At 48.9% G+C, this 13,499-nt stretch overlaps 1 protein-coding gene across 1 annotated transcript; it reads left to right on the top strand.

The window, feature by feature from the left end:
* Positions 1 to 5,866: 5,866 nt before the first annotated feature.
* On the top strand, positions 5,867 to 12,066 carry LOC100383609 (putative leucine-rich repeat protein kinase family protein). Its single transcript, NM_001176257.1, has 4 exons — positions 5,867 to 6,609; positions 10,386 to 10,663; positions 10,738 to 11,128; positions 11,213 to 12,066. The coding sequence occupies exons 1-4, from the start codon at positions 5,967 to 5,969 to the stop codon at positions 11,881 to 11,883; spliced, it is 1,983 nt and encodes a 660-aa protein (NP_001169728.1). The 5' UTR covers positions 5,867 to 5,966; the 3' UTR covers positions 11,884 to 12,066.
* Positions 12,067 to 13,499: the final 1,433 nt, after the last annotated feature.

Below are 13,499 nucleotides of genomic sequence, written 5' to 3'. Positions count from 1 at the left end.
ACACGGTTCAACCTAACATTTGAACCGCGGATATCCCAACTCCTCAGAGTTTCCGTCTTCGGCACATATTTTCCTACAATCTTCGTGGCCTCGGCCTCCACTTCACGCACAAACGCGGCCGCGTCGCGGCCGCGTAAATCCACCACGAAGGCTGGACTTCGTACTAGCTGGTCGCCCAGGGTTGGTATCCGATGGGGGGTCACTTCGCCCAATACCCAGCCGTGCGCCAAGGGCCACACTCCATAGGCAATAAATTCCTCAACCAAGTCACTCTCGCTACTCAGGCGGGCAGCATGTCGAAGGGCCCCTTCGTCTTCGTCTTCCTCTGCCACCTCAAATCGAGGAAACGCCACATAGCAGTGTGAGCATAGAATGGCCGGAGGCAGGCTCGGCAGGCCTTCGACGTCACCGGGAGCCACATAGAACCAAAAATCCCACCAGTTACCCCATTTGTTCCTAGCGCAGGGACTATCTCCACAATCTCAACCAAAGTCTTCCCAGTCCTCGGCGTGAAGGTGCACGATCCTAATTAAGCTATCTTATTTCCTATTTTCCTCTTCTGCCAATGCAAGCAATAATTTTTGGTGAAGACCTCCACAGACGGCTGCCCGCCGTAGGAAGTAACTGCCCAGACATACTTCGCTAGTGCCACCACGGCGTTCGGCGTCAACTGGTGGACTTGCACTTCAAACCTTTGCAACACCTCTGCCACGAATCGATGTGTCGGGAGGCGAAGACCGGCAATAAAAAGCCTAAAAAACTATCAACTCGCCTTCAGGCTCGGGGACCTCCTCTGCGCCCGGAGCCCGCCCGACACTGTTACCAAAGTAACCAAGCCACTACATCTCCAGCACGCGGACCGAGGAAATCCTCGAGGTACCAAACTCCACGGTATGGTTAGGCTGCAACTCCATCACCGCCAAATCACTCAAGGTCTCCTCGGACGACGGCGCGGTCGGTGACGCGCTCGCAGCAGACGAAGAATAAGACATTGCAACGTACCATCGGCGGCGGCGCGTGGTCTGCTTGATACGGGCCAGATTTCCAAAGTAGAGTGAGCAAGGAGGGCAGGCGAGCAGTTGAAAAAAGCTAGGGTTTCTACCGCGCAAATGCAAGCATGAAATAGACTCGGCCGAGGTTGGCTTTTTATAGGCGCGACGCGACGCCTCGGGAAACCTGTAGTCCAACAGTAACACGTCCATCAACGGTCACATTTCAAAAACCACCGCGAGACCACTTCGAGCGAGGGCAGCGTCTTCACCATCTCACAGCGGTCTTCGGCACCAGTTGACTTAGTCGAACTGGTCCCTCGGAGGGCAAATGTTGGGACGAAGGCGAACACGCCACCCTTTGCTCTACGACTTTGTCCTCGCCTTACGCAGGCGAAGGCTGGATCCACAGAACCCACCGGACAGGACAAGGGCGCTAACCGGATGGAGGCCTGTTCGACCCCCTTCACTCACACGTGACAAGACGAAGGCCCCACCGAAGACTACAGGACCTCCCACTCACTCACCACCGAGAGAGGCCCATGTGCGGTTCGGCCCACAGAGTTGGGCCCCGCGTGGGCATGCGTGATTAGGGCTGTGTCTGTAATAAAGTTTACTGTAATGACTGTCTGTAACCCTCCTCATGGGAATATTCTGGGGATAAACCAGGTACTCGAGGGTCTAAATGTCTTTGATAGTGACAAGCGGCCACTCGAGTATCTATAAATACCCCCGTACTGTGCCTAGACACAGGGGGACAAACGAGGCTTTTGACATCCCGTGTTAAGCTTTGCAAACTCCCTCCCTTATTTCCCGTTGGATCAACCTGTCTTGGAGGGCAGGTTCCAACAATGGCTAACATAAGGCACTTTTTATGCAAATACGATTTACATATGTGATTGCTTATATGTGAGCTATCTGCGTAAATCGTGTTAGAACTTAGGGGATCTTTACCGGTGTCTACTTAGTCAAATCCAAGATCAAACTTAACAATAAACATGGTGATGATCTATACTTGTGCACAAATTGTTAACACATGGGACAAAGGGAATTAGGTGGTACCTTCTTGGCCTTGATTAAGGCTAGGGTTGGTGTAGGTAGCAGCCTCCTAGGATCCTCCAATGCCTTATAGTGGTGGAGGAACTTCCAAGCTTGTGTGGAGGAGGTGTGTGGTCGCCGCCGCCGACGGCGTTGCCTCCATGCCCCTTCACAGGAGGAGGCTCGGATCTCGGTTCGATGAGATGAAGGTCTAATCATAGCCGCTGATAGAGGATCAGACAGTTCAAGATGCTAGATACCCTTTCGGTCTCGGATTAGTGCAAAAGAGCACCTGACTTTGTCCATATTTCACCTGTCGTCCTATCTGGTATGGTTGAGCCCTCTATTTAATGTTTAAATTACAAACAAGTCTCTGGCTTTTGCAGTTTAGCTCCTAGAAACTATTTTAGGTATAAGAATAATATTTATATGCCCAGAAACTTGTAAAATTCATAACTCTCTTATTTAACTCTGATTTGAACCATTCAAATTGCACTAGATCCATAATAATTTTGTCTACGTAGTACAACACTGATTTATGCCATATCCCATACTTTTATAAATGGAAATCATGTAATCTATATATAGTAGATTAATCTTCCTGAATAAAGCTAAGTATGATATCTTAACTTGGTCCTAATTTGGTTGTAAATTAGATTGTGGATGAACTATCTTTTTCTTAATAAATCCCTCCTCACATGAATGACATTAATTAACATAGAATGGGTATATTACCACTATTTTTAATCTCATAAAACTTCGAAAATTCATAACTTCTACGTTTTAACTCCGAATCAACTTGTTCCACTTGTGCTAGTTTCATAAAAATATTTTCTACACAGTAGCCCCATCAGGTGTACCATATTCCATAAATTTGTAATTAGATAAGTGTTCAATCTATATTCAGTAGATTAACTCTACTAATCTAGGTTAATCTCTCTATAATTATAATCTGATTAAAATAAAATCCCTAATCAAGTTATAATTTATATTAAAACTGAGTTAGTTATTAATAGTATATTTACTCATATGTTGTAACCATTTTATAATATAGGTTAATAATTAATCACATAAACCATAACCTTATAACCGTAACTCCCATTTTAGTCGTTCTCAAACCCACAACCTCGTTACGACACGTAGATTATTATTATACAGTTTGTGCTTATGTTTGATGTGATGTTAAATTTTTCTATACCATATTTGTTTGTATTGCTACGAATAGCAGTGAGGTCACGAGATTCTGAAGATCATCCTAGTATTTAGAATCTCGAGTTCCAAGCAAGTTGTGCCCTTGACCACTTTTATTTACCCAATAATATTCTCTATTAATCACTGTGGTATGCATAGGCTTAATTTTGATGGGATCCAATAGGTCACCCTAGTTTGGTTATCTTTACACCTTGTTTACCCCTGAACTTTTGGGTAGTCTTTGCTATTGCTATATATGGTTTTGGGTGTTGAGATAACTATTACACATGATCATTCTTTATTATTGTTGTTCTATTTATGTTCATGATAAGACCATTATGTTAATTGGAACATCGAGCTTAACTTGAGAAACACGTGCCACCACAAGGGTCGAATGGGACGCCCTTGGCTGACTAATTAGGAAAGCTAGTGGAGGACTACCTTACCCGAAAGGGGCAAGGGCAGTAGGGGAGTAGGCGTGTAGGAGGGGTTCTCGGGTTGATTTTGCTGCGATGGCGATCAAACGGGGATTCCTGCATTGCTCTTCCTAGAAACTGTAGCGGGTTTTCTGAAGCTAATGGAACTTTGTAAAGGCCTCATAGTGTTACCATGTCTCGTCTCCTCGGTAGAGATGAATGTAACTTCTAGACCCCTTGGCAACCGGGTGACATGACTTGTGGGTAAAGGGCACCACCTCTGCAGAGTGTAAAACTGGTATACTAGTCGTGCTCACGATTATGAGCAGCTCAAGATTCTTGTATGATTAATTTATGGAATTAAATTCAATTTGTCATTTGCATCGCATTGTGGTTTATTATTATTTTTGATCTATTATTGCTCTGGTTTGGTATCTAATTATACTTAGTAACAGCTAATAATTTTTTTACTAAATTTAAAAGCAATGCTCAGCTTTAACCATCCTCTTTGGTAAGCCTTACACTTCACATGATCTCCTACCTTTGGCGAGTTCATATATTATTCCCCACAACTTGTTGAGCGATGAACGTATGTGAGCTCGCCCTTGTTGTCTCACACCCCCACAGGTCAAGAACAGGTACAGCAGGATGAGGCGCATGGAGGTTACTGTGATGAGTTCGCGAGAGGTCTAGGCTGTCGTCTCCGAGTCAACTTTGGGTTGCTGGATCGTTGTCTTCATATGATGTAATAATTTATTTATTTTTGTACAGAACTCCTATTATATAGTAAAGATGTGACATTTGTTTCTGTATCATGGGTCATCATATGTGTGAGACTTGGTCCCAGCACACTTGGTGATTATATGTCTCGCGTCCGGGTCTTGGTGTCCCCGAAACCCGGGTGTGACAAGTTGCTCCTACAGTTCTCTTGCATTATTGGATGTCGCAATCTACCCACTTAACATCCTGGAAACATGCTTAAGCCAGAGGTTGTTTTGAGATATGGTTTTGAAATAGGTATACCTTGTTATGAATATTCTATGCCACAATCCACCCTCTATAACACTCCTATAGTTACTCGTGGTAGCCCTTTAGTATCCGGAAAAAGAAGCTATATCTTGTTGGTACGAGTATTCAAGGTCACAATCTGCCCCTTATAACTCTTCAATGGTAGTTATTTCTAGTAGCCCTCCAGTGTGCTCACTCGCGTGTATCTATGAAAACTTTCCGATAGGTCATTGATACCAAAATTTGTTTGGACCAAGCACGTTTAGCATATAGGCCTTTTCGATGTAGGCTTTAGAAAAAGAAGATACATCTTGCTGGTACCAATGTGCTACCAATATTATTACAGGAACCAAGGTATAGGGATGTAGAATGAATATGTCGCGGAAGGCGCACATAGCTAGCTGTGATAGTAGCGAGGAATCGCGGCATATCCCGGCAAAAACATCTGCTTCGGCTCCCATTTGTCGCATAACATAAGGACACACCCCCTCGTTCTCATCGTGCATTTTTGTTAACGCTTTTGCAGAATTGCAGATCACGACTCGGCGGATGGCATGCTCGCTCACGTCGCCCAAAATCGTGGTCGCGACTCGGCCGCACGACGCTCGAAGCCTGGCTTGATCTGATAGCCTGAAACGTGAGGCCACCGACCCGTCGTGCGTCTCGCTTGTTCCATCCATGGCAGTAGAAAATATCTATGGATACTTGTTTGGTAGGTACACGGTGAGTCTGGCATGGGTTGAAAAAACGAGTGCGAATGCATGGACACGAAGTGGAACAACGTCTCCACAAGTCACCACTCTTTATAGCTCTGCGAGGACCGACTGAACGTGTCGCACAGAAGCCGTCTGTACAGCTCGTGTGGCAATTTGTCAATTGTCATGGGTGTGCTGGTTCCAACAAACCACTTGTAAAAAAAAATGTACCCCGTTCCCTCGCTGTAATGAAAGTTCAGTGTCCAGTAGAAAACTGAGAAGAAAAGGTGGAGCAGGGTTTCAAGTTCGCCCGCCGCTGCTGGCACGCCAGTCGCCAGGCCTTGCGTCGCCAACCAGCTGATGAAAGCAGAACCTCCGTTTGTTACCTTACCGATGGCAACAAGAAAGACGTCGCGGTGGCAGCGGCGACTCCCAAACGCGCCGGCCTCGGTAACACAGCCCCCGCCCCTATTCTTTAGCCCGCCACGAGGCCTGCGCGGGAGCCGTGTCCGCCCGCGCGCCATCCTCCCCGCGCCATGCCCATGCGCACGCGCACGCGCTCCACCCCTTGAGCACGCACGCACGTCGCCGCCGCCACACGCATCCGTCTCCGCCTCCCGTACGTGTCCATGGCCGCCGCCACGGCGGCCGGGCGGCTGCTCCTGGCCGCGGCGGCGCTCATCCTCGCGGCGGCGTCCAGCGGCGTCACCCTGGCGGCGGCTCAGGCCAAGTCGGAGGCCGATGTCCTGAGCGAGTTCCGGGCGACGCTGCGGGGGCCGGACCCGGACGGCGGCCCGCCGGCGGAGCTGAACCAGTGGGCGACGGGGGGCGCGCCCTGCGACGGCAACGCGACCAGCTGGCCTCGAGTGAGGAGGTGCGTCGATGGCCGAGTGGTGGTCCTGCAGCTGGAGGGCCTCCGGCTGCAGGGCGCCGCGCCGGACCTGGCCCTGCTCGCGCCGCTCCGGAGCCTGCGCTCGCTCAGCCTGAGCAACAACAGCCTCGCGGGCGCGTTCCCGGACGTGTCGCCGCTCCCCGCGCTCAGGTTCCTCTTCCTCTGGCAGAACAGGCTCGCCGGGGAGATCCCCGACGGCGCGTTCGCGGCCCTCAGGGGGCTCCAGAGGGTCGACCTCTCCGGGAACGAGTTCTCCGGCCCGATACCCAGCTCCATCGCGTCCTCCGCCAGGCTGCTGTCCGTCAACCTCGCCAACAACAACTTCTCCGGGCCCGTCCCGGAAGGGCTCCGGAGGTTAGGCGCCAATGTCCAGCTCCAAGGTGAGTTAGCTCGCCATGGCTTCCTGTCGTTGCCATGGTCGAGTTTCTCTTTGATGCATGGGATGTGCAATTAGTAATTTATTTACTAGTAGGATTTATTTGTTTAGGAGTGGTTCTATATCCCTATCTAACTCATCGATTTTAACTTTAAAAAGCCTACTCAATCAAATGACCCCACACCCATAATCCCCTAAATTAACTAAACGAGTTGCACCTACATATAACATATCTTCAAAATTAACACTTCGGATCGCAGGATAGCTCTCATCTTTTTTTACTCACTTAAATCCAATGGTAGCATGTTCGGCTAAATGAGCAGCGGTTGTGCTGCAGCTAGCAAACATCTAGCCGAACAGTAGCCAAGCAGTCCAATAGCAGTCGAACATGAACATGAGCAACCGAACGAGCTAATTAATGTTATTTGGATCATCCTTCCATTCTCACCCATCACACGCGCTCCTGCCTCCCCACGTGACCCGGCCGCCTGTCCCTCGCCCCCTCGACCGCAGCGTTACGGTCAATATTGACTGGTTACTATCATGGCTATTAAAATGGTAAAACGTTGAAACACTTGTAGGTGAAGTTTTGACTTTTAAATGTTTAAAGGAAGTTTAAACGTAGTTTTAAACAACATAGATCAAATACGAATGTATCATAATTTTATACAATAATATGAAGTTAAATACCAAAACAGAGAGGTTAGTAGCTTACTAAAACAGAGGTAGAGAAGATGAGAGGAGTGGACTGCTTGGTGCTGGTCACCGATTGCTAGCAAACAGAGGCGTCGAGAGAGAGGGCAGCACGAAGGGAGAGGGCGTCACAAAGAGAGAGGAGCGGGATAGACGGCTCACAGCGCGGATAAGCAGCTACACACTCCATAGAAGGAGGACACACTCGGCATGAAGGGAGAGGGGGGCACAAGGTGCAACAAACGACAATAACAACACATTCAGACGGCAGCGACGATAAAGATCAGAGCGGTGTGCTACTAGCCATTGGGTTTTAGAGCAGGGGAGTAGGACAAGCATGTGGAGCGATCCATATTGAACCAAAAAGTAACTAACAGACTGGGTCCAAAAGTAGCTAATGGTTTTACAGTTTAGAACACCAAAACATGGTTTCAACTTATAATTAGCGTTTTGACGTTTAAATGTGGTTTTAATAACACTGGTTATTATATAAAATATTAGTTTTCACGTTCGTGTACTTGATGTCACCTTTCGCTTTCTCGATTTATGCAAAAAAATACGGTAAAGCTGTGTAAAGTGGGGCATTTGAACCTTTGTCTCACTCTATATTTAGACTCACTTGATTAACAGAATATATATTTTTTTGTTTTATTAAACAAATTCTATCCACGTAATATATAGAAACCGTACCGATACGTGACTAGTTGGGTTTAAGTTGCTCTTTAGTCCTGTGGTCCGTAGACCATAGGCACCTGATTTTAATTTATTTTGTATTTTAGCAGGCGGCTTGGTTGCCTAAAAACAGGAAACTATGGTCTCCAAAAATGTTTGAGAAAAAAAAAACAATATTGTTTCATGTTTCTGAGGTCACGGTGCATCAACCGAAGTCGAATATATTACTACTTTGGGGCTAACCAAGTCAAAGATTGAACATGGGCAAACGTATCGGTTAAATCGAACCTAACTCTACACAGAGTGGTCCATGGCTTCAAATTTTATAGAATCAACATCAGATGTTTCAATAAGAGAATCCTAAATATAATATAGATAATAATATAACTCGAACATTGGAACGCTCAATTTTATGGGACGAAGATTACGATGTTTTTCTTCGGAGACTTCTTAATTATTGAAAAAAAACACCAGCGATAGTATGGAAGGATAAGAAATTGCATCCCGAGTGGCATATAAGAAATTGCTCCAAAAATATTTGTCGGGAGCTCTTCCTTTAGAATCAACAATAATACAATACATCCCATGTCTAGTCTTATCTTTAGGGCTTGTTTGGGACAAAAGGTAATGAAAGGGATTGAGGGGACTATAATCTCTCACTATTCAAAATTAAGTAGTAGGGGATTCTATCCCCCTCAATCCACTCCATTACCTTTGATCCCAAACAAGCCCTTAGTGTGATAAGGGCATGTACAACCTCATTAAATACTAATCCCTTCTATATCACCTGCGATAGTATAGAAGGATAAGAAATTGCATCCTGAATGGCATATAGGGAATTGCTCCAAGAATATTTGTCAGGAGCTCTCCCTTTAGAATCAACAATAATACAATACATCTCGTGTCTATTCTTACCTTTGGTGTGATAAGGGCATGTATAACCTTATTTCATTAAATATAAGGTCTTTTGAGTCGTATCTAGTGGTTAATTAAAAAAATAAGAAATGAGCTTTTCGTGAAGAGTTTGTCTCTACACGACTCTTCATACATATTGTCTCTTAACCATATTTATGATCCAAAGGCTCAGAGGTGTATCATGTTGTTTCTTAGTCATTTCCTATACTTTGAAAATCGATCCATGATCTCTGAGTTGTACATGCCTAATACAAAAGGAGCTCAAAATTGTTAAAACATTTATGTGGTTATAAACATAAATTGTAGGCATTGTAGGTGGGCACTATGGGTTTTATGGATCAGTTTATATTGGTTCTACTATCTAAAATAATATGTACCACTACTTCTTGCTAGTCTACATCCTTGTGTTTTCTGCTCTCTCTCTCTCTCCCTCCCTCCGTGTGTGTCATAAAATATAAAGTATCTAAACGTTCAAAAGTTATCTTAAATTATAAGGGAATCTAAGTAAACTAATCCTACAACTTTGTCTAAAGGGGTAACATTTATATACATATCTACCATTATTTTGTATTACCAATCCAAATATGGTAACCAGGATGAGTAATGTTATGTCTTGTTCGGTTATTTCCATCACATAGATGCTGGAAGCGATTGGAAGGGATCACAAGAGATTTTAATTTGCTAGGGATTTAAACTCACTTAATCCTCTACAATATATATGGATTGAGATTAAAACGAGCAGATGTCATTTAGTTTACTACTCCCTCCGTTCTTGAATATATGACGTTGTTGACTTTTTTAAAAACTTTGATCATTCGTCTTATTCAAAATATTTATTCGAAAATATAAAATTTTAAGTCATGCTCAAACAACCTTAAGTGATAAAACAAATCATAACAAAATAAGTTATAATTCGTGATATTTTTAAATAAGATGAGCGGTCAATTTTTTTAAAAAAGTCAACGTTATCATATATTTAAGAACGGAAGCATAATTTATTCTAGAATTTCTATGATGCATTATACTGAGGATTGAGTACTAATCTACAGTTCTTGTATGTCCCCACAAGCATGCCAATAGTAGGGGTATATATGACTTTTCCGCTTTTTTATCAATTTATGCCTCCATGGGATTTTAGACTAATAGAGCAAGTATCCTCAATTTGCTACAAAATTAATTCATAACAGAAGATACATGTGATGTGAATCAACTCATGTAACTTTTATTAACTTGTGATATATATAGTCTGAATATTGGTCAATAAATATGAACTCGGAAGTTTCTTTCAATGCACACTGAAATAGCATGCGAATCTGTTGATGCTTGCAATGCACACTGAAATACTACAGAAACTTCATTTTACAATGAGAGGGGGGCAATTGAGATTAGAATATTACCGGTTACCGCTAGCATATAGCTAATTATTAATTAAAGTGTTCATCTTTGGTCCTGCTTGCCTCACATGCCCTCTGATCCAAACCTTGTCATGGAAATCTTCAGGGAACAAATTTCTCTGCGGGGACATGGTCGGCACCCCGTGCCCTCCGGCCCCTCCCTCGTCCTCCTCGGCTTCGTCATCCGGCGGCATGAAGGTACTGATAACCATCGCCATCGTGGTGATCGCGGTCGGCGCAGTCTTGGCCGTTGCCGGCGTGATCGCGGCGGTCCGGGCCCGCTGCAACGAGCCATGCTATTCCGGCGGCATCGAAACACTAGGCGATAGCCCCGACGCCGCCAAGGTCAAGGTCACCTCGGCTCCGGCCGTTAAGATCGAGAAGGTATGCGCACAGCAGCCTGCACCTGCCCGTAGCCATCCAGCCCGTTCAAACTGCCGTTGACGTTCGGACCGCAGGGTGGCACGGATCAGCATGGCGGCGCGACGCCCGCGGCCGGGAAGCGCGGCGGGCGGCGCGACGACCACGGGAAGCTGGTGTTCATCCAGGAGGGGCGAGCGCGGTTCGGGCTGGAGGACCTGCTCCGCGCCTCCGCCGAGGTGCTGGGCAGCGGCAACTTCGGCGCGTCGTACAAGGCGACCCTGCTGGACGGCCCGGCCCTGGTGGTGAAGCGGTTCAAGGACATGAACGGCGCCGGGCGCGAGGACTTCTCGGAGCACATGCGTCGGCTGGGGCTGCTCGTCCACCCCAACCTCCTCCCCGTCATCGCCTACCTCTACAAGAAGGAAGAGAAGCTGCTCGTCACGGACTACATGGCGAACGGCAGCCTGGCTCACGCGCTCCACGGCGGTAATTAAGCAAGCAACGACGCGAGACATACATTGACATGTTGTGAGGATGATCTGAAAGCAATGCGATGCAATGGAATTGCAGGGACGAGGTCGAGCCTACCGCCGCTGGACTGGCCGAAGCGTCTGAAGATCATCAAGGGCGTGGCGCGCGGGCTGGCGCACCTGTACGAGGAGCTGCCGATGCTGATGGTGCCGCACGGGCACCTCAAGTCCTCCAACGTCCTGCTGGACGCGACATGCGAGCCGCTGCTGAGCGACTACGCGCTGGCCCCCGTGGTGACGCCGCAGCACGCGGCGCAGGTGATGGTGGCGTACAAGTCCCCCGAGTGCGCGGCGCAGGGCGGGCGGCCGGGGCGGAAGAGCGACGTGTGGAGCCTGGGCATCCTCATCCTGGAGGTGCTGACGGGCAAGTTCCCCGCCAACTATCTCCGGCGGGGCCACGCGGACACCGACCTCGCCGGCTGGGTCAACTCGGTGGTGCGGGAGGAGTGGACCGGCGAGGTGTTCGACAAGGACATGCGTGGGACGCGGAGCGGCGAGGGGGAGATGGTGAAGCTGCTCCAGGTCGGGCTCGGGTGCTGCGAGCCCGACGTGCACCGGCGCTGGGGCCTCGAGGAAGCGCTCGCGCGCATCGAGGAGCTCCGGGAGCGCGACACTGGCGCTGACGACAGCAGCACCGCCTCGTCGTTCTTGAGCGACGGGGAGGCGGCGGCGTCGCGGCCAGCAGGCGAGCAGCAGTCGCACTCCGCATAGAGACCAAAAAAAAAGTGTGGTTTCGGTGCAAACGTCGTGTGCGTGTGATGTCCGGTGGCATTCAGAAACGTGCGTGACGGCCGGAGATCGTCGAGCGCGTGTAAGCTTGTTGACCATTTTCAGCGTGTGTAAATTGGCGGTTAGATTTCGTTCAACAAAGAGGGAAGTTGTCGTCGTCGTGGTATATAGGAGAATAAGGCCGTTCAATTTTTATTTGTGTTATATATACATACTCCGTATAAGCAATTAAGCATTGTTGTTGCTGCATGTGGCATGCAAAAAATTGCTATCTGTCGGGACCATAATTAGGGGTACTCCCAAGACTCCTAATCTCAGCTGGTAACCCACATCAGCACAAAGTTGCAAAGGCCTGATGGGCGCGACTCAGGTCAAGGCTCCGTCCAAGGGACACGATCCCGCCTCGCCCGAGCCCAGCCTCGGGCAAAGGCAGCCGACCCAGGAGGATTCATGTCTCGCCCGAGGGTCCCCTCAAGCAACGGGCGCACCTTCGGCTCGCCCGAGGCCTAGTCTTCGCGGAGAAGCAACCTTGGCCAGATCGCCACGCCAACCGACCGTATCGCAGGAGCATTTAATGCAAGGATCGACTGACACCTTATCCTGATGCGCGCTCTACAGTCGACAGGGCCGAAGTGACCGCAGTCACTTCGCCGCTCCACTGACCGACCTGACAGGAAAACAGCGCCGCCTGCGCCGCTCCGACTGCTGTGCCACTCGACAGAGTGAGGCTGACAGCAGCTAAGTCCAGCCTCGGGCGCCATAGGAAGCTCCGCCTCGCCCGACCCAGGGCTCGGACTCAGCCTCGACCTCGGAAGACGGTCTCCGCCTCGCCCGACCCAGGGCTCGGACTCAACCTCGACCTCGAAAGACGGTCTCCGCCTCGCCCGACCCCAGGGCTCGGACTCAACCTTGACCTCGGACAACGGACTCCGCCTCGCCCGACCCCAGGGCTCGGACTCAACCTCGACCCCAGAAGACAGACTCTGCCTCGCCCGACCCTAGGGCTCGGACTCAGCCTCGACCTCGGACGACGATCTCCGCCTCGCCCGACCCTCAGGCCCAGACTCGACCTCGACCTCGGAGGAGTCACCGCCTCGCCCGACCCCAGGCTCGAACCTGCCACGTCACAGGGGGGCATCATTACCCTACCCCTAGCTAGCTCAGGCTACGGGGAACAAGACCGGCGTCCCATCTGGCTCACCCCGGTAAACAATTAATGATGGCACCCCGCGTGCTCCATGACGACGGCGGCTCTCAGCCCCTTACGGAAGCAAGGAGACGTCAGCAAGGATCCGACAGCCCCGACAGCTGTACTTTCGCGGGACTCAAGCACTCCTCCGACGGCCACGACATCACATAAACAGGGTGCCAAAACCTCTCTGATTGCCACGACGGCATGTACTTAGGGCTCTAGCTCCTCTCCGCTAGACACGTTAGCACACTGCTACACCCCCCATTGTACACCTGGGTCCTCTCCTTACGACTATAAAAGGAAGGTCCAGGGCTCTCATACGAGAAGGTTAGCCGCGCGGGAGAACGGGCCACCGCATAAGGCTCTCTCTCTCTCCCTCGCGGACGCTTGTAACCCCCTACTGCAA

Source organism: Zea mays, chromosome 9, assembly GCF_902167145.1.
Source record: "Zea mays cultivar B73 chromosome 9, Zm-B73-REFERENCE-NAM-5.0, whole genome shotgun sequence".
Classification (NCBI taxonomy): domain Eukaryota; kingdom Viridiplantae; phylum Streptophyta; class Magnoliopsida; order Poales; family Poaceae; genus Zea; species Zea mays.
This window is presented reverse-complemented; position numbering and strand designations above follow the sequence as displayed.

Coding starts and splice junctions, on each gene's coding strand:
- LOC100383609 (NM_001176257.1), top strand. CDS start 5,967: ATGGCCGCCGCCACGGCGGCCGGGCGGCTGCTCCTGGCCGCGGCGGCG. Junction 6,610..10,385: donor CGCCAATGTCCAGCTCCAAG/GTGAGTTAGCTC, acceptor GGAAATCTTCAG/GGAACAAATTTCTCTGCGGG. Junction 11,129..11,212: donor GGCTCACGCGCTCCACGGCG/GTAATTAAGCAA, acceptor ATGGAATTGCAG/GGACGAGGTCGAGCCTACCG.